Here is a 16,916-nt window from a genome sequence, read left to right as displayed (position 1 = left end):
ACTTTGTCCCATTAATTAATTATTATGAGTTTATAGACCTATATATGTTATATGAAACTGTTAATAAAAATCCTTATAATGCATTTTCTTTAGGGGGTTTTTGCTATATTATTATGAGTTTATTGCATTCCATATAGACTTAGGGTGTTTTTTGCTAATAAAATAACATATGGGGTTCTCTTAACAAATTAGTGAAAATATAAGGTGCTGAATGCAATAACACAAAAAATAATGTCTGTTGAGTAAAAGAAGCACGAATTATGTTGATGGGAATCAGCATATAGCTTTACTTTTGGATTGAACCATGGTTTGAAAACAAGAAAAGAATCTGATTTCCAAAACTTCCCAGAAGTTGTTACCATTTCCAATTTCCTCAACAACATCTCTCTCTCTCTCTCTCTAGATCTCTCTCTCTCTCTCTCTCTCTCTCTCTCTCAACAAAACAACAATGGCGGCTGAAGCTGCGGTAGGAGCTGCAGTTCAAGTTTTACTTCAAAATCTGATCACACTTTCGGAGGAGCAAATAAGCCTCGTTCGAGATTTCAAGAAAGACCTGAAAAAACTAAAAGATTCTCTCTCTATGATTCAAGATCTCTTGGACGATGCGGAGAAGAAGCAAATCACCGAAAAAGCCGTCAAACGCTGGTTGAAGAAGCTCGAAGGTGTCGCCTTCGACGCCGATAACGTCTTGGATGAGCTCAACTATCAAAATCTCTCCAAGAAAATCCAGACGCAATACAAAATGAAGAAAACGGCGCGTATACGATGCTTCATCCTCCCGCAATGCGTTCCCGATGCACGTCGTCTAAAAATGGCACGTAAAATCAAGGATATCAATCAAAACTTGGAAGAGATCAACCTGGAGGCAACCAAATATGGCCTTCAAAAGTCAATTGCAGGTGCACATGCTCCGCTTACTGGATCATCTGCAGGCCGGGAAACCGACTCGTTCGGTATCGATCCGATTTTTCTTGGAAGAGAAAATGACGTGTCTGCAATTGTGAAGACGATGACTACTCTTCCAAATGGTCAAGTACTCTCTATCCTCCCTATTGTCGGGATGGGTGGACTCGGAAAGTCAACGGTAGCTAGACAAGTATTTGATCATGAAGAGATAAGGGCACACTTCGATAAGCATTTGTGGGTGCATGTTTCTGAAAAATTCGATGCCGTGATTCTTCTCAACAAGATTCATACTTTGTTAACAGAAACAAATGTCGAACTCGGAGCCAAACAAGCTCTTCTGGAGAAGATTCAGAAGCATTTGGGAGGTAAAAAATATCTACTTGTCCTAGACGATGTTTGGAATGAAAATCAGGAAATATGGGATGATTTTATTAATCCCTTGAGAGGGATTAGTTCTGGGACAGGAAATGGCATCATTGTTACTACGAGAAGTGAAATTGTTTCTTCCGTTGTGCGAACACTTCCTGTGCATCGACTAAAAAACTTGCCGGAAGTTGAGTGTTGGTCCATAATCAGAGCAAAAGCCTTTAGAGAAGATAATAATATTCCATCACAACTGGAGACAGTTGGGGTATCTATCGCAAAAAGATGTCAGGGTTTGCCATTGGCGGCAAAAGTGGTGGGGGCATTGTTGCGTGATAAGAATATCGATGAGTGGATTTCAATTGAAAAGAATTGGCTCTCCAAGTCCGGAAGTGAAAATAATGTCTCAAATATATTGAAGTTGAGTTATGATCATTTATCGTCGCCATCACTCAAAAAGTGTTTTGCGTACTGTTCAATTTTTCCTAAAGGATATAACTTGGACAAGGAAAGGTTGGTTGAGCTTTGGATGGCAGAGGGATTTCTTGGAGGAAATGACGATATGGAGATTGTCGGCAACAAATTCTTTAGTCTTCTCCTACAGAACTCATTGTTACAAGCTGTGAAGAAAGGTGATTACAACAACACAACATATTATAACATGCATGATCTTGTTCATGATCTAGCATCATCTGTTTAAAATTCAAAGACAAATAATGTTTGGGACGAGGGGTACCAAGTTCGGTATATCACCCTACAATCTACCGATGTTGAAACAGGTCGTATCCTAAAAGAACAAGCAAGATATCTTCGTACATTATATTTCCATGGTAATGTACGTGATATCATGTTGTCGGATTTCAAATGCCTGCATGCTCTAATTATCGTGAGAGATGGTGTTGAAAGCAATGATGATCAAGAGTTGCCAAGTTCATTCGGCGAGCTGATACATTTGAGATGTCTTGACATTTCAGGCATAAGGATTAAATGTTTGCCAGATTCGATTGGTGAACTCTATCACTTGCAGACATTTAGAGCAAGCTATGTTTTGGAGAAGATGCCAAACACAACGAAACACTTGACGAGCTTGAGACATCTCCACATTCCTCAAATAGAATTACCTCCGGAGATAGGAAGATTAATTTCTCTTCGAACACTACCATACTTTGTAGTGGGCGACGAAAAGGGTTGTGGAATTGGTGAGCTTGGAAGCTTGAAGAATCTTCGGGGGGAACTAGATAATTATAATCTTGAAAAGGTGCATAGCAAAGAAGAGGCCGAGAGTGCAAATTTATCACAAAAGCAAGACATTGTCCAATTAATGCTTCGTTGGAGTACTGAAAATAGAGAAGGTGAAAATTGTGACGAGAGTGTGTTGGAAGGTCTCCAACCCCATCCAAATCTAAGAATTTTAAGGATTGGTGGATTCAGCGGAAAACGTTTTCCGTCATGGTTTTCGAATTTGTCTGGGCTTAATAATTTGACGATGATAATGATTGCAAGGTGCAAAGAATGTGAACAAGTCCCGACGTTAGGGCACTTGCCGAATCTCAAGTCTATTCTTTTAAGGGGTCTAGACAATGTGCAAACCATAGGTTCGTTATTCTACGGAATCGATGACAATTGTAGTAGCACATCAAGCAACAGAGTTTCCAAGACGGTGTTTCCTGCGCTTGTAAGGCTCGAGTTGCAGGGAATGCCAAAACTGACGGAATGGTTAGAAGCGGAATTGCCAAGTGCAGTAGACAATCAAGAATTGGTGGCATTTCCTCGCCTCGAATACTTGGAGGTCCATGGTTGCGAGCAATTGATGAGTGTTCCAAGTCACTTCCCATGTCTTAAAGAATTGAATATTATTGCCTTAGATAGCGAATTACCTTTCACAAGTATATGTGGGATCAAATTGAACTCGCTTACAGAGCTCCAAATTTATTCAATTGATGGATTGACGTGTCTCCCGGATTGGTTATTGAGCAACAATCAAAATCTTAGGAAGTTGGCGATATCGTATTGTAACAACTTAACGCATCTAGTTCCGCGCTTGGAAGGTGCGGGAGTTTCTCTTAGGGATTTGTTTATATATAATTGTCCGAAACTCAGAGAATTACCGGATGATCTACACAGCCTCAATGCTCTCGAGAAGTTGAATATAACTGGTTGCCCGAATCTGGAAACAATACCTTATCCGCATGAAATGATGGAGTCATCCCTCGAGAGTTTGACACTGAAGGGATTGACGAATTTAAGGAATATGGAAATGGTGATTGGGTGGTATTGCTCGAATAAAATGCCTCGCCTGTCGACACTAATTCTTGATGTTCCGATGATGAATATGATCACCACTAATTCATCTTCCTTGTCGGAGATTACAGCTGGTTCTTCTTCTTCCGGTCATGACAGTAGTTTGCGGTATTTAAGCATCGATAGTACAAGATGCGATGAGTACTCAAATTCATTCGTTGACGCCATTTTGAAAGCATCGACCAAATCTCTTAATATCTTGTCGTTGGCAGGGAATAATTGTGACGACCAAAGTAGTGGTTATCTACCGGATCAGATTCAACATCTCACTGCTCTTTCTAAGCTATTCTTACACGATTTAGGAAATATACAAGAATTTCCTGAATGGTTTGGGAACAACAACAGCTTTTCGTCGTCTCTGCAGCTATTACATATAAACAACTGCAAGAAGTTGCGACATTTGCCATCCAAGGAAGCAATGCTACACCTCACCAAATTAAGTTACTTAGCTGTCGGTCGTTGTCCACTATTAAATTTAAAGAAAATACGAGAAATAAGTGATGATGATGATTCAGAGTGGCCCAAAATTTCTCATATCCCCGAAGTCTATGAGGATGGGAATCAAATACCAACTCATGCTCAGTAAATGTAAGCATACTTATTACTGTTTTATTATATTGTATTTACATATATTTCGGAACAAATTATGTATGTCAGCAGATTATATATTGTTTTCTTTTTCTTTTTGGTTATCACATCTCAAAATCTGCGAATTTAACTTCAATAGGTCGCCGAAGGCATACAGCACAAATAAAGTCGAGACAGAGCAGCAGCGAAAACCATCTTTTTTTGTTGAACTTAAGAGTTTAATTTACTTTGATATATACTGTAAGTATGTCACAATTTAGTTATTAGCTCGAAATATTTTACTTTTGCCTTGTTGAATTTGTGTGGTCATTGTTATGAAATAAAAACTTGCAAGCTTATGCGTTATGCGACTTTTTTCATTTGGTTAGGTGGATTTCAAATCCACAATAATCCCTCAATAATAGTTCGAAATTATAATTGAAGGATTTGGAATCTATTTTAACATGAAATTCATACAAATGAGCCGGCTCGTGAGCTCACGAACAACTAATAACAAGCTCGAGCTCGAAAAACTCGAGTTCGAATTCGAGCCTTTTTCGAGCCGGCTCATCGAGCTCACGAGCGGCTCAGCTAGTTTACCACCCCTAATGTTCCATTTAATTAATTCTTACCAAAAATTGGTTATTATGATTCACATATAGTAAACTACTTATTAATTAATAATTACTAGCCAGTATTACCTAATTTTACATCATATGTAGCTATATAGTATAATTTTATTTGAATTCTTGTTGGATCAATCCTTTTTTTTAGGTTTGATAACCATTCATTTGGGTCTTAGATTTTATCAGTATAAATTGACAGAGAGAGATTGGAACAAAAATTGAAATCTCAAAAGGGCTACAACTCTGCCGTTGAGTGACATTTTATAGAAAGCTATTCAGGGGGGGGGGGGGGGGGGGGGGGGGGGGGGGGGGGGGGGGGGGGGGGGGGGGGGGTGTCAGAGAGAATGTGAAATTCGATGACACGACGAAGGAAAAAAAAGTAGCATAAATCCACAGTATGTCCGAAGGCAAAGTAGCCATAATAATATCATTCCCATCTTCTCATTAAATCCCTCGTTTTGACTATTTAGCAAACTCGACATGAACCAACTTTTACGGAGTTTAGACCTTCCTGCATTGATGGATTGGAAAGAGGAACGATATTAGCAAAGCTTGCGTATTCATTCCAATAATCAATTAGTAAGAAATATCAGCCGCTCTTTTATTGGTGAACAGGAGCTAGCAAATAAAAAAACCCGAGATAATTTCAGATCGCAAAACACGAATAAAAAACAACAGAGAATAAATAAATCAAGACTTGGGTCGAGAAAGTAAATTTTTTTCAGAAACTATTTGGGTATTATTTGACACAAGTAATTGGAAGACGTAAAAATGGAAGAAACCACTAACTACATTCGTCCTTTTACAAGAAGTATAGATATAGATATAGATATAGGTATAGATAACCTTACTGTAGAGACAAGTAATAGCAGCCTTCTTCACAAGTACGGTGGTGTTGACTCGACATATAACTCAGTCTCGTCCCCTTCATCATCCTCCTCGTCTGCATCTACCCAATTGCTTCGATGGCGTTGTGATAAAACATGTTCTTTAGTAATGCCTACACCATCTATACGAGTATGAAAACGATAGTTTTACTCAGCATTTCCAACAAATAAGTAAGCTTTTAAGAATAATCGACATACCTTGCGTCTGTCCTCGAACATCTGTTTCCATGACATGGCAGCTAAATTCATTCGGTCAAGAAACATCAACACCAATTATTTCAGAAACTGCATCCTATTTTCTACTTCCACTCAAATTTACATAAAATATATATAATATATATATAGGGCAAATTAGGGCCACCCCTCTGAGTTAAGGTCAAATTACGAAAACCCCCGTCCTGTTTGGGTAATTACAGCCACCCCCCTCAACTATGTATTATCTTACGAAAAACCCCTCCTGGGGTAAATTTAGGGATGTTAATTCGGTAAAAAACCGAACCGAAATTTCGGTACGCCAACATTTCACAGTGTTTACCAAACCGAATATACGATTTGGTTCGGTAAATAACCGAATTACGTAAATTTTATTGAAAATATTTAAAAGGAGGGGGTTGGCTGTAATTACACAAACAAGAGGGATTTTTTCGTAATTTGACTTTACCTCGGGGGTGGCCGTAATTTGCCATATATATATATATATATGTAAGGATACTCCATCTGACGAGCAGGCATTTCGTCACCAGTATTATCTAAAGAAATGTTCATGGCATCAATCCTCTGAATTGTAGTCCCCTGGTCATTGGTATTTTGATTTCTTTCCCTGATGACTCGTCTATCAGCAGAAGTAGAATCTCTTACAGCGCTTCCTGCATGTGGATCGGTTCATGACACACACACACACACACACACACACACACATATATATATATATATATATATATGTATGTATATTTACAGTTTTAACATTATACACAATAAATGGTGTTCTCACCTGAGAGTTCAGACCAAATTCTGGTGTGATCCGATGGATTCTCACAAGTATTTCCTTTTGTACCCTGCTGTTCCGGGGCCCGGTTATTGGCCACTGTTGGATGAGGTTGAGAAGAATTTCCACCGTTATTGAGTTGCGACACGAGCATGGTGGCAAGTACAAGGGAAGCATCAAAGTTTGAAGTCGAACCGTCGTCGTCTAACCCGAATTTCGGTGCCATCAGTATTGGCCTGACTTCTCCAATTGTCAGATTGTATTTAACAACAACGGGATTAAAGTGAACAATTATTTTCTAAGTCGAGTTGAGCAGCAGATAAGCATTAAATAACGTGATTTTCGACTATTATATTTTAGCTGTCTTCCGTTATTGAAAAAAAGAGGGTCAGCTTCACAAATAAAGTAAACGAATAAAAGGGCTTATCGAATATATTGAGCACTGGAAAAAAAAACGACTCTTACTCTCCAGCTTTATCAAGATACAAGTGTACATCAACTTCACATCCCTCACAGTATGCAAGAAATGCCTGGAACAAGAGAAAATTCAAAGAAAATAAGTGCTGTAGACTATGGAAATAATCAATTACGAAAATTACTTATCAAAAATTCTAAATTAGTAGTCAATTATAGAAGGGCAAATTACTGCCACCCCCCTGAGTTAAGGTCAAATTACGAAAACTCCCCTCTTGTTTGGGCAATTACAACCACCCCCTCAACTATGTATTATCTTATGAAAAAACCCCTCCAGAGGTAAATTTCGGTACGCCAAACATTTCATACCGTTTACCGAACTGAATATACGATTTGCTTTGATAAATAACCGAATTACATAAATTTTATGTAAAAATATTTAAAAGGAGGGGATGGCTGTAATTACCCAAACAAGAGGGTTTTTTTTTCGTAATTTGGCCATACCTCAAGGGGGGTGATCGTAATTTGCCCATTATAGAATGTTCAAGTTATAATGTGTATAAAAAGTTTGTAAGTTGATGAAAATCTGCTCGTATGTAAATCGGTATATAGTTGCATCACCTTCAGCTCCTTAACTCCAAATGTTACGTCAACGGGATCACCAGAGTGAGTATACTGGACAAACTCTTCGGTAGGATCTATCCAGAGCTGAGTGTGTAGCGACGAATCATTTTCTGCAAAATTAAGATATATTTCTGAATAATAAACTTTTTTTTAAGATTATTTTAGGGGAAAATAAATCATGGTTACCTTTGGTGGGATCTAAGTAACTTCTAAGTTCAACGGCTTTTCCGCCAACCTCGTCAGCAGCATCGAGAGGCAATGCAGGCAGTTGGGTTGCAATGATTGTAATCTCTTGAAGGGTTGATTGAAAATTAGACAGTAATCTGTTGAGATCACGAGGCCTTACAACAAAGCTGCTCGGAAGCTTTCTTCTATCAAGCGATAGATGTTGTATATCGGGTTCGACGTTGCACGTTATCCAATACGATTTTCTCATACCTGTAAAACTTACAAGAATAAAAAGCAATAAAAGATTCATTCACAAGTTGTAATACAATCCAAGTTTTTCATTAAAATTTATAAAAAACTTCACAAACTTATATTCAAATGCATTCAACCATCGTTCGGTTCGGTTTCGGTTGGACTATCACTAACTATTATCACAGAATAAATAACGGACACCAATTGCTGTTGTGTAACTAAGATTAGGAATGTTTGTGGCAGATACATTTATCAACTTTGACCATACAAATTGATATAATTCTCTTGAATGGGCAGCTGCGCAACTTACAAAAAAACGAGCGACGGAGGTTAAAATTAGACAATGGAACATTCATCAAATGTCTTACAGTGAGGTATAAGAAAATTTAAACCCAATAAAAAAAATTCTAATCACCGATCAGGTGAATACAATTTACTCGGTTTAAATGTTTTTATGCCTCGCCATAAACATTTAATAAATGTTTCATTGTCTAATTCTAACCTCCGTAGCTCGTTTTTTGCAAGTTGCTCGGCTGCCCCAACTACGAGAATTATATCAAATTTATCTTCATAAAAGTCGTTCGTTCATCCAATTAAAAACAAATCAGGCTAATATGAAGCTAAAAGGATTTCATTTCATACCATTGAAGCATTCCAAAGTCCACTGCACCTTCGACGAATCAGAATCGGGCAGCACAACGTTCAAATGATCGATACTAGCAATCGGAGTTCTCAGAACCGAACATATTGCCTGCGTAAAACATCATATCAGAAAGTAGTATCGTATCTACACCGAGGGGAAAAAGAAAACGTTATACCTTCAAAAGCACGCTGCATTGGACCAGGGCACCAGATACCGAATATACATCGAAGAAATCGGGCTTGAATGTTATGGATTGATAGGCCGATCTTGATGAATTAAGAGTATGAAGAGAGAGCTGCCATCAATTAAAAAAAAATTACAAAAATGAACAAGAAAGATACAACGATTATCGTCAACTCCAACAACTCAAAACACGATTATTATCATACTACTGAATAAATGAATATATCAAGACCTCATAGATTCTTTATGCTTCAGCCACAGATAACCCAATAAGCAACGAATTCAAAAAAAAAAAATTAAAAAAAGGGTAAATTACGAAAACCCCCCTGAACTTAGGCTAAATAACGAAAAACACCCCCACCTATCCGTAATAACCAAAATCCCTCCTCTGATTAATTGTTGATTGATTTTTTTAGTAGAAAATGTGTACGGTCTATTATATAGGTGAGAAATAAAAGAAAATATCTGAAATTGCGTAAAGTCTATTCCCAGGAACCAAAAAATCCGTGAAAAGTCACACTGTAAGGAGGGGGGGTTTGGTAATCACGAATATGTTGGGGTGTTTTTCGTTATTTAGCCTACGTTCGGGGGGTTCGTAGTTTACCCAAAAAAAAAGGAAATTCAGATTATCAAGCGTCCCAAAAATCATCCTGATTTTATTGATGGGTCTCACAGATTAGGGCAAATTGTATAGAAATTCATGACAAAAACCAGTGCAAAATTTGATTTCAAAATCCTAACACTTAAAATTTCATTGCCACCAAAATCTACTGTGAACCACAAGATGTTAGAACCCTAATTAGCCATGATTAATTGAATTAAAAAGAAATCAGAGATAATTAATTGAATTGAATTAAACGCAACAATAATTGAACCTGAGAAGGAGAAGACTGAAAAACGAGTTCGTTGCCGATGCGGGCGAGGCAGGTGATGGAGCGAGATAGGGTTTTCAGTGAACTCCCACTTATACTAAACTCCATTTTTCGTCTTCAAATTAATGGTATATTTATGGCGGGAAGAGGGTTTTTTTTTTTTTTTTCTTTTTTTTTTTTATGATGCGCTTGGGGTATGGAATAGTAGTTTGATTCCTCTGTTCTAGGTTGAAGTTAAGGAAGATGAATGGGGAAATTACAGTTTTCACCCCTCAAGTTTTCACCGATTTCACATTTGGTCCCTTAGGTTCATAAAACACATTTGGTTCCTCGTGTTCCAATAATTTAACACTTAGTTCATTGTCATCAATTTACCGTTAGTTAAGGCAGTGATGGGCACACGCTTGATTCCGTTAGTTTTAACGGAAATGACTAAAAGTATTGAATTTTTGAAACATAAGAGACTACATGTGAAATTAATACAAACTTGAGGAGGGATCAAAATTGTATTTGTCAGGAATATGAATAGTATATATAATTAATTGCTTTGGGTTTAATTTGGGGTAATTGACATTTTGCACCCTCCAATTATGCTCATTTGGCACTTTGAGCTCTTAAATTAAAAATATGGTAGATAGCACCCCTCAAATTAAGATTTGCTTGGCACATTGCAACCGAAGACACTTTTCGGCTCAAATTTGTGTCCGAAAAAATGATTTTAGCATAATTAAATGGGCAAAATGGTCAATTACTCTTAATCACATCCGTGAACGAGGAATAATATACATATTTTCTGTAGTTAAAAAGGTTGGTAATGAATTTATTCACAAATTTACCATTTCAGTTCCCCCAAAATCTTTTTATTGTACTACTTTTGGATTTTGGGGTGCACTATGCTAAATAAATCTTAATTTGAGGATGCAATTTGTCATATTTTCAATTTAAGGGTGTAAAGTGCCAAATGAATATAATTGCAGGGTGCAAAATGCCAATCACACTTTAATTTGTAAGACAGTATTTTTTTTTCTTAAATGTAATAAACATGAAATAAATCAAATAAGTAATTATTATTTGAAAATATGTTACCTGTTTTTAATTGTATACCTACTTAAAACATAAGAGGGCTTTAATATTTCTAATTTTATGAAAACTAAATTTTACCATAATTTCATTTTTATATGAGTTCATAGTTATATCATATATGATTCCAAGTTAATAAATTATTTAGGGCTTGTTTGGTTACTGCTATAAGGTGCTACTGATTAAATAGTAGATGCTAATAACATGTCCGGTTGGTAAGATTCACAATTTTTCGGACCCGCTATTAAAATCAAAGCCCGCTATTAAATGCTACTATTTCATTAAATTAGTAGCACCCCTGAGATTAATTTAATAGGAGGTGAACGGAAAAATACAATTTTATTCTTAAAATTATATTTTATTATTGTAAACAAGTGGTTTTAAAGACAATTCATATATAATAACTGTTTTCAACAAATTTAATAGAAAATCCAATCTAAGAAATCGAACATGCTACTAACTAAATAATTAATTAGTTAGTAGGGAGTTAATCCAATCTCATGTAATCCAATCTAATCCAATATAGGTAACCGAACGAGCCCTTATAGCAAACTTTCATGGATATTATTATTAATAAATTACACCTTATTCATCACATTGCATTATCCAAACCATCCTCCTTACAATGCACGTGCTATGGATTCCGGCCAATTTTGGACAAAAATGGAACAAATCGCTACCGGTGCTACAAATAATAGAGATTAAGTATGTCCGTGCAACTTTTTTCTATTCAGTGGGTAAAGTGCAAAAATATCCGAAGTTTAGGAAATTTAATGATGTTTACCTATATATGATATAACTATGAACTCATATAAAAAATGAAATTATGGTAACATTTAGTTTTCATAAAATTAAAAATATTAAAGCCCTCTTATGTTTTAAGTAGGTATACAATTAAATTAATAACATGTAACATAAATTCAAATAATATTGGGGCTCTTTGATATAACCCCCAATACTTATTTCAATAGGGAGATGCTCAAACTATTTTGCAGCATTTGAGAAAAGGTTCATTCCTAATTTCAGCCACCCATTTTTCCAATTATGTCACTTCCACCTCATCAAACAGTATCACCAATTATGTCCTGCCACCTCATCAGCCGTTTTTTTATTCTTTATTTTTTATTTTTATTTTTATTATTTTTTTTTAAAATTTTTCTATTTTTTTTTTCATTTTTTAACTTTTTTTTTCTTTCTATCAAGTGTATTAATCGACTATGTGATATAAGCAAGGTTCTAAAAAGCGGTAATCGGTGCGGCGGTGATTAATCAGTGATAAATCGGAAATAAATCAGTTTTTAAAATTTAATATAATATATTTCTAGATATTATTTATAAATACTCCAAACATATATAAAAAAGATATTTAAACATAGTTATATCTCCATCATGTATATATTCTAATAACATAATAAAATTTTAATAATTATAAGATCATAATACATAATATCCTTATAAAATATAAAAAAAAGGCGAATTTTTTGAATTTACATTTGTTCTTGACCATTCCTAGCATACATCATTAGTTATTTAACAATAACAATTAACTTAAACAAAATAAGGCATAAACTCATATTTTCTTTTATTAAAATCCAACTTTTATATTGAATTATAAAGAATAAAAAAAATTAAAAAATAAAAAAAAACCGATTTTTTACCGATTTTTGGCCGATTTTTGCCACCGAGTTTGACCCGCCTTAAATGTTTGACCGCCTAAAACCGCCTCACAGGCAAAAAACCGATTTTCAAACCTTTACACTAAAATCGTAAAGGTTTTGGACCGCCTCCGCCTCGGAGACCGATTAATCGGCCGCCTCGGCCGATTTTTAGAACACTGGATATAAACATAGTCGATTAAGAAAATGACTACTATAAAAAAAAAAAAAAAAAAAAAAAACACAACTATATTTAGATAACAAATAATATACATAAATTGTAATTTATTTATTCAAATACGAGTCCAAAAACGAATTAAAAAAATGAAATCATGTAACCTTAATCGACTACCAAAACAGTCGATTAACACTTTAATCAACTACTAGAGCATAGTCGATTAATTTAATCGACTACCGGAAAAATACATAGTCGATTAAGGATCCAGCCTCCGCAAATTTCTCTACCCGCACCGTCCTCCGCCTAATCTACCAAAAAACCATAGATATGCTCCTCGTCGTCACCACGCCGCCGCCACACCACACCATCACCACCACACTTCTATATTCTGACGGTTTGTAATGACAAATAAAGTAAATTACAACCCGCACTACCAGCCTAAACAAAACCACCACCATCAAATCCACCAAACCTAAGCCACCCAAACCCAACTTTTTTCATGACCACCGTCATATCCAAAAAGAGGCAGCAAAATCAAATTAAAAATCCATAACCTGCGGCGACGAAGAAGAAATCTTCGTAAATTAAAATCGAGAAACTGTGGTTAACCCTAACCGTGAACGCATTATACATCTCAACCTTCGATCTAATCTTGTAAAGAGGGAGAGAGAAGAGAGGGAAGAAGTTAAGAGTGAGAAAAGAAGCAGATCGAGAAAAAAAAAAGAAAAAAAAACGATGGAGAAGGGAGAGAAGAGAGCATAGTGAATGTAGATTGAGAAAAGGAAAAGGAAAAAATAATATTAAAAGAGAAGATGCCAAAATTGAGGTTTAGGAGTAAGGATATAATTAGTAGTTACCTTTATTAATTATCCAAGCTAACAATAAAATGGGTTTTCTCTAATTATTTTTTGGAGGAGATTTTTCTTAACTACATTTCCTAGATGAGGGGGTCCTGCTAATTTTGCCAATTGTATTTAGTTATTTGATTTATTTCATGTTTATTACATTTAAGGATTAAAAAAAATACTTTTGTCTAACAAATTAAACCCAAAAGCAATTAATTATGTGAAAATACAGTTTTCATCCCTTAAGTTTGCATCGATTCAACATTTGGCCTTTTTATGTTCACAAAAAAACACTTTTGATCTCTCATGTTCCAATAATTTTAACGGTTAGTCCGTTAGTTAAGGCATTGATGGGCATACGTTTGATTCCGTTAGTTTTAACTAACGGGAGATTGACGCAAAATGACTAAAAGTATTAAATTATTGAAACATAAGGGACCAAATGTGTTTTTTATGAACCTGGAGACCAAATGTGAAATCGGTGCAAACTTGAGGGGTGAAAACTTTAATTTCCCCAATTAATTATATATATATATGGGTTAATCTAAAAAATGCCCACGACAAGTGCACTTAATTACTCAAAAAAAAAGGTACTTAATAAAAAGAGGGACATCCAACTGTTTTGTCTTTCAAATAAATCCAGCTCATTCATACTTATTTGCAAATAAGGAAAATCATTTTATATATACCAAAATTACCCAATCAAATAACTAAATATTATTTGAATTTATGTTACATGTTATAAATTGTATACCTACTTAAATAATACGAGGGCTTTAATATTTCTAATTTTATGAAAACTAAATGTTACCATAATTTCATTTTTATATGAGTTCATAGTTATATCATATATCATATTTAATTACAGTATTTTATATCATATATATATCATATATATTAGGGGACCCAGGATTAGAAAGTAGAGGGGGCGGACTAAAATTTCAGGGTTCGGGGCAGCGGCCCGAAAAAAATTTTAGGTTCACAATATTGCACTTAATGAGATTCGTGGCACCGTCTCATATTATTTTTAGAGACATTGATATAAAAAATCAAAGATCGATAAGTAAATATTCATAAATTTTATTTAAAATAGTACAAGTTTTAACAATTTTATTTTATATTTTTATAATGAATATGATATATATATCTATAATTTATATAAAATTATGGAGAATAAACAAAAAAATTAAGGGTTAAGACACATATTTATAAAACCTTTGGGGGGCCAAAAGTAATATTCAAAAAATATAATGTCAAAATAGCTGAAAAAGAAAAAAAAAATTCTTGGGGGGTCAACTCCCCCCACCCCAGTAGTATATATATCATATATATCATAGTTATATCATATATCATATGCGACATAGTAAACGTATCGCAAACATCAAATTTTATTTTAAATTAAAAAAATATATTTTTATTAAAAAATAAAAAAAGTAATGCTAAATGAAGCTCAAAATTGTTAAATGTAGCCGAAAATTGATAAATGCAATCCACATGATTACTAATGCAGTAGAAATTATGTAAATGAGGGGTAATTTTGGAAAAAAAAATACCAAGGTATCACAAAGGATCAATTTCGTGGTGGATCTAGTGCTATTTAATAGTGTTTTGAGAGATCTATTGCTAAAGGCTGTTATTTTAACTAGGGCTGGGACTGGGTTGGGTCGGTCGATTACCAGCCTAAAAACCGACCCATTCGTCAAACCATTTTTGCTCAAATTTGAAAACCGTTGTCGACCCAACCTTTGTGGGTCGGTTGATGGTTGACAACCGAATATTTGGTTCCGGAATGGGTCGGTTGATGGTTTATACCCACAAGCTAGTTCACTTAAAAAAATCAAAATTTGGAGTAAAAATACCCACATTCTGCGTAATGCCACGATGGAATCATCATTTATTATTTCAAAATAATTAATAACACTTTAATGAAAAATATAATCAGGAAATTCAAAGTAATTTCAAATATGCACAACAGTTTTAGTGGAGTTTTGTGGGCTTTTTGTTTAAACTTCAGCATAAAGAAACTCGTGGAAGATTTAGGTCAATTTTTTTTCGTTTGTTGATTGTTTTTAAAATTTAAAATACTAATTATTTTGATAATTTCATAACCACTTAAGAAAACACGGCCTTTATTTTATATTTTTAATAAAATTTTAATAATATAGTTGGATAACCGATAATTATCGGTCAACCAACTTGTGATAATATTAGAAACCACCAACCGACCCATTATAGATGGGTTGGTTGAAATTTTCGACCCGATCCAATGGGTCGGTTAAAAATTGATTATCCGCCTAAAAAAATGGTCGGTAATGGGTCGGTTGGTGGATAAAAACCAACCCAGTCCCAGCCCTAATTTTAACAGATATATAGTTGCACAAGAAATGCACCCAATTCAAATGCACCTACTTTATATTTTTAACTTTTCAATAAAAAATAAAACTTCTCTTGTGTTCAATTTTTCATAAGGATTATAAGAAAATAAAATTTATGCATTACCACATCTCTCACACGAGCATTTGCAATTATTAAATTGCGTTCGTCGTGCGATAGATCTCCCACCGCAACCATGTGACCGCATGTAAGACAGCACGCACCGCTAAGAGACTCTCTCAGTTTCAAGTTCTCTTCTCGAAGCTTCTCATTTTCAGCTCGAAGGTGGGAGTTTTCTTGGTGTCCATATGTCGCCAACAAATATTAAACAAAATTACTTAAACAAAAAAAAATCGATTATAAAAAAAATTAAAACAAAATCATGTACAACAAACCTTCATTTGAGTCCTCTTGTTTTGGAACCAAAATTTAACTTGCAATGGCTCCATGGAACCAAAAAATAATATAAACAACTGTTAGTAAAAGGAAAAAAATTACAACTTCAAATAAATATAGACAATTCAATTTAATGAAAAAACTATTTAGGCTTCCAATCGTCGAATTTGGTGGATAGTGTGTTTGTGGTAGGTTCTTCTGTTCTGCTGCTGAGTTTCATTGTGTTCGCCAATAAAGTTGTTCGAATTCATACTGAAATATTAACGAAGAAGACCAAAAAGGAGACCAAAAGATTCTTGAAATGTTGTAAATATAGAGAAACCGAGACGACTGTGGGCAAATTTATTGAGAATTTCGATTAGAGATTGTGCAATTACATTAATGTTATCTTCTTGTTATTGAAATTTGGGAAGAAAAAAATGAATATAAAAGGGTGATTAATTAGTAGTATTTCATGATTTTATAGGACAATATATAAGAGAATCATTGCTAAATAATATGTATTAAATTTTAAATTTAACCTACACATGCATGTACGCAAATTACGAATTGGCAAAACCGGAATTAAGATTTACTCTACAACGGCTCGTTGTAATAA

The 16,916-nt window shown here is 34.7% G+C and overlaps 3 protein-coding genes across 6 annotated transcripts; 2 read left to right on the top strand and 1 right to left on the bottom strand.

Moving 5' to 3' along the window:
- The first annotated feature begins 448 nt into the window (after positions 1-448).
- Positions 449-4,044, top strand: LOC105958020 (putative disease resistance protein RGA3). The gene has a single exon (XM_088820962.1). It carries the CDS (start codon positions 449-451, stop codon positions 1,967-1,969), a length of 1,521 nt encoding a protein of 506 aa, XP_088677088.1. The 3' UTR covers positions 1,970-4,044.
- Positions 2,117-4,503, top strand: LOC105958034 (putative disease resistance protein At3g14460). The gene is made up of 2 exons (XM_012982033.2): positions 2,117-4,158; positions 4,298-4,503. The coding sequence occupies exon 1, from the start codon at positions 2,117-2,119 to the stop codon at positions 4,154-4,156; it is 2,040 nt and encodes a 679-aa protein (XP_012837487.1). The 3' UTR covers positions 4,157-4,158; positions 4,298-4,503.
- LOC105958035 (uncharacterized) lies at positions 4,491-9,997 on the bottom strand. Of its 4 annotated transcripts, none has more exons than XR_016032254.1 (11): positions 9,795-9,997; positions 8,912-9,031; positions 8,736-8,844; positions 7,860-8,111; positions 7,671-7,783; positions 7,101-7,165; positions 6,642-6,871; positions 6,363-6,516; positions 5,849-5,889; positions 5,514-5,772; positions 4,491-4,551 (listed from the first exon to the last, which is right to left on the bottom strand). XR_016032254.1 is itself a non-coding variant. In XM_012982035.2 (11 exons), exons 1-10 carry the CDS (start codon positions 9,897-9,899, stop codon positions 5,642-5,644), a joined length of 1,320 nt encoding a protein of 439 aa, XP_012837489.1. In that variant the 5' UTR covers positions 9,900-9,997; the 3' UTR covers positions 4,982-5,274; positions 5,610-5,641. The 4 variants fall into 4 exon arrangements, 3 of the variants coding, with proteins under 3 accessions (XP_012837489.1, XP_012837488.1, XP_012837490.1); XM_012982035.2 differs by lacking the exon at positions 4,491-4,551 and adding an exon at positions 4,982-5,274 and having other exon boundaries at positions 5,610-5,772; XM_012982034.2 differs by lacking the exon at positions 4,491-4,551 and adding an exon at positions 4,982-5,274 and having other exon boundaries at positions 5,615-5,772.
- Between the last annotated feature and the right edge of the window lie 6,919 nt (positions 9,998-16,916).

Source organism: Erythranthe guttata, chromosome 7 (genome assembly GCF_056151865.1).
Source record: "Erythranthe guttata isolate IM_541 chromosome 7, IM_541, whole genome shotgun sequence".
In the NCBI taxonomy this organism is placed as follows: domain Eukaryota; kingdom Viridiplantae; phylum Streptophyta; class Magnoliopsida; order Lamiales; family Phrymaceae; genus Erythranthe; species Erythranthe guttata.
The sequence above is the reverse complement of the archived record's forward strand: the minus strand, read 5'-3'. Positions and strand labels throughout refer to the sequence as shown.